Source organism: Magnolia sinica, chromosome 19 (assembly GCF_029962835.1).
Source record: "Magnolia sinica isolate HGM2019 chromosome 19, MsV1, whole genome shotgun sequence".
Taxonomy (NCBI): domain Eukaryota; kingdom Viridiplantae; phylum Streptophyta; class Magnoliopsida; order Magnoliales; family Magnoliaceae; genus Magnolia; species Magnolia sinica.
Genome location: NC_080591.1, coordinates 55,711,067 through 55,713,230, shown reverse-complemented (window position 1 = coordinate 55,713,230; position 2,164 = coordinate 55,711,067). Strand labels below are relative to the sequence as shown.

Here is a 2,164-nt window from a genome sequence, read left to right as displayed (position 1 = left end):
CTCACTTGCATGACACGTTGGCATTTATGGTGGCGTATGACTTGTACACACATGTGGGTCTAGCAAAGCTCGCCTCTTCAACTACTGTAGAAGAAGCGGTGTGAAGTGCAATGGATGGAGGTGGATCATGCATATGTCTTATCCATGCCATTCATATATTTTTCTTGATATTTTAGTTTATTTGCAACATATTTAAACTCCGTTGTGAATAAATTATACCTAAAAATTTGTAACATTAGGATACTTTGAACCATTCAAACTGTTGCCCAGTTATCTTTATGAAACATGAAAGGTTCATAAAGATAACATATCAATTGCAATTGCTTAATTAGTGTGTCAATATTCGTCTTTAAATGTTATCTCCATTCGATCTAAGGTGATGGACTGATGACATGCTTTACACCAACCATTCAAAAATGCAATGGAACTAAAAGAATTAAAAAAAAAAAAAAAAACAAAACAAAACAAAACAAAACAAAACAAAAACAAAAACAAAAACAAAAACAAAAAAAAAACAAAAAAAAACAAAAACAAAGATGAAATCACTCATGCCATTAATTTGTATTCAAGCTCTCACGAAATTTTGGATATTTTGCAATTAATATGTCAAAGTTGGTTCAAAATATCATGAGAATTCATGATAGTTGGTGCAACCAAATATAACCTCAAAGAAATTACATTTTTTTTAAATTATTAAAGTAGGGCCAAGCCCCAATTGCAGTGGTCCCTTAATGGTTGGAATGGGCAATTCACTACTGACTTATGCCTGGACACCAGCAATCATAAACCCGCGCTAGTAGGATCAACAACGTTGGTTGTAGTCTTGAAAGCTTGTCCTCTCCTTCTATTCATTTGCTATATTTTTCTTTCATTTCCTATTAAAAATGTCTTGCGTTGATGGAAACTGCGGATGTGGATCTGCCTGTAAGTGCGGCTCTGGTTGTGGAGGATGCAAGACGTATCCTGATTTCTCTTTCTTTGGAGAAACCACCACCACTGAAACTATGATTGTTGGGCTCACTCCTCATAAGGGATACTTTGAAGGGTCTGAGATAAATGGTGGATCTGAGAATAGAGGCTACAAATGCGGATCTAACTGCACCTATGACCCATGCACCTGCAAATGAGAAGCTCCAACTATGTTTGAAATAATCTCATGTGGCTCTATTATTGTAGTGTCTTAGGACTTTATGCTAAACTTAGGATAAGTGGGCCATGGCTTTCATGATGCAAGTATAGCCTTGCATTTTGTTGACCATGTCCCTTAATCCCCATCACCGGGGTTGTTGTTTATTGTCCTGTCCGTTTTCTTGTATGAAATATCAGTATTAGCAGCTTCTTTGTAAAATAAAAAATAAAAAATAAAAAAAAACCCGCACTAGTCCTTAGGCTAAATTTAGGGGATAAATCCTAAATGCCCAGCCCATTGCCGGCCTTGGCACACCAATTAACATGCCTATCACTTCACTCCATGGTTAGACATTTTTATTTTTCTTTATTTCTTTATCCAAAAACCTACACAACAATGATATCTTACATTTGCATTAGCCTTGTAACTATGGATATTCATCTCTTGAAATTTAACCAACTTAAGGTTCGATAATCTAAAAAAATATATGATTTCAATTTCTTTAGGTTAGCATTTGAATAATTCTAACTTTACTCTATTTTGTGATTTTTACTTTTATAGGTTGTGAAATGGATGATAACGCTTTTAAAAGTCAACCATTTTTTCAACCATGTCGGAGGTTAGGAAGCAAGCCAGCAAATAGAAGATTAAGAAGCAGGACAAGATGTACCAGTCAATGCATATGAAAAGTTTGATGAAGAACCAAAAGTAGGAATGAAGTTCATTATTCACCCCCCAAGTATAGGGTTGCAATGTAGTAATAATCTCGGTAAGACCGAGGTCGAATCCACAGGGATTGAACCTTGTACGTAATCTGAAAGCAACCAGAACTAGAACTAGAATAAGATGAAATATAAATTGAATGAATATGAGGGAATAATGGTGAAATATTACTCTAAAACTTGTAGAATTCAAAGGTGGGAAACTAGGGATTCAGAGGATCCACTTGTAGAGATCAGTGAGATCTACGCTTGATCTATGAACTCAACTGGACTTCGAGTCCCATCTTTATCCAGTTGGAAGATATATCACTAA

The 2,164-nt window shown here is 35.4% G+C and overlaps 1 protein-coding gene across 1 annotated transcript; it reads left to right on the top strand.

The window, feature by feature from the left end:
* The first annotated feature begins 810 nt into the window (after nucleotides 1-810).
* LOC131235423 (metallothionein-like protein 2) lies at nucleotides 811-1,183 on the top strand. Its single transcript, XM_058232607.1, has one exon. The coding sequence runs from the start codon at nucleotides 885-887 to the stop codon at nucleotides 1,125-1,127; it is 243 nt and encodes an 80-aa protein (XP_058088590.1). The 5' UTR covers nucleotides 811-884; the 3' UTR covers nucleotides 1,128-1,183.
* The last annotated feature ends 981 nt before the right edge of the window (nucleotides 1,184-2,164 follow it).

Coding starts and splice junctions, on each gene's coding strand:
- LOC131235423 (XM_058232607.1), top strand. CDS start 885: ATGTCTTGCGTTGATGGAAACTGCGGATGTGGATCTGCCTGTAAGTGC.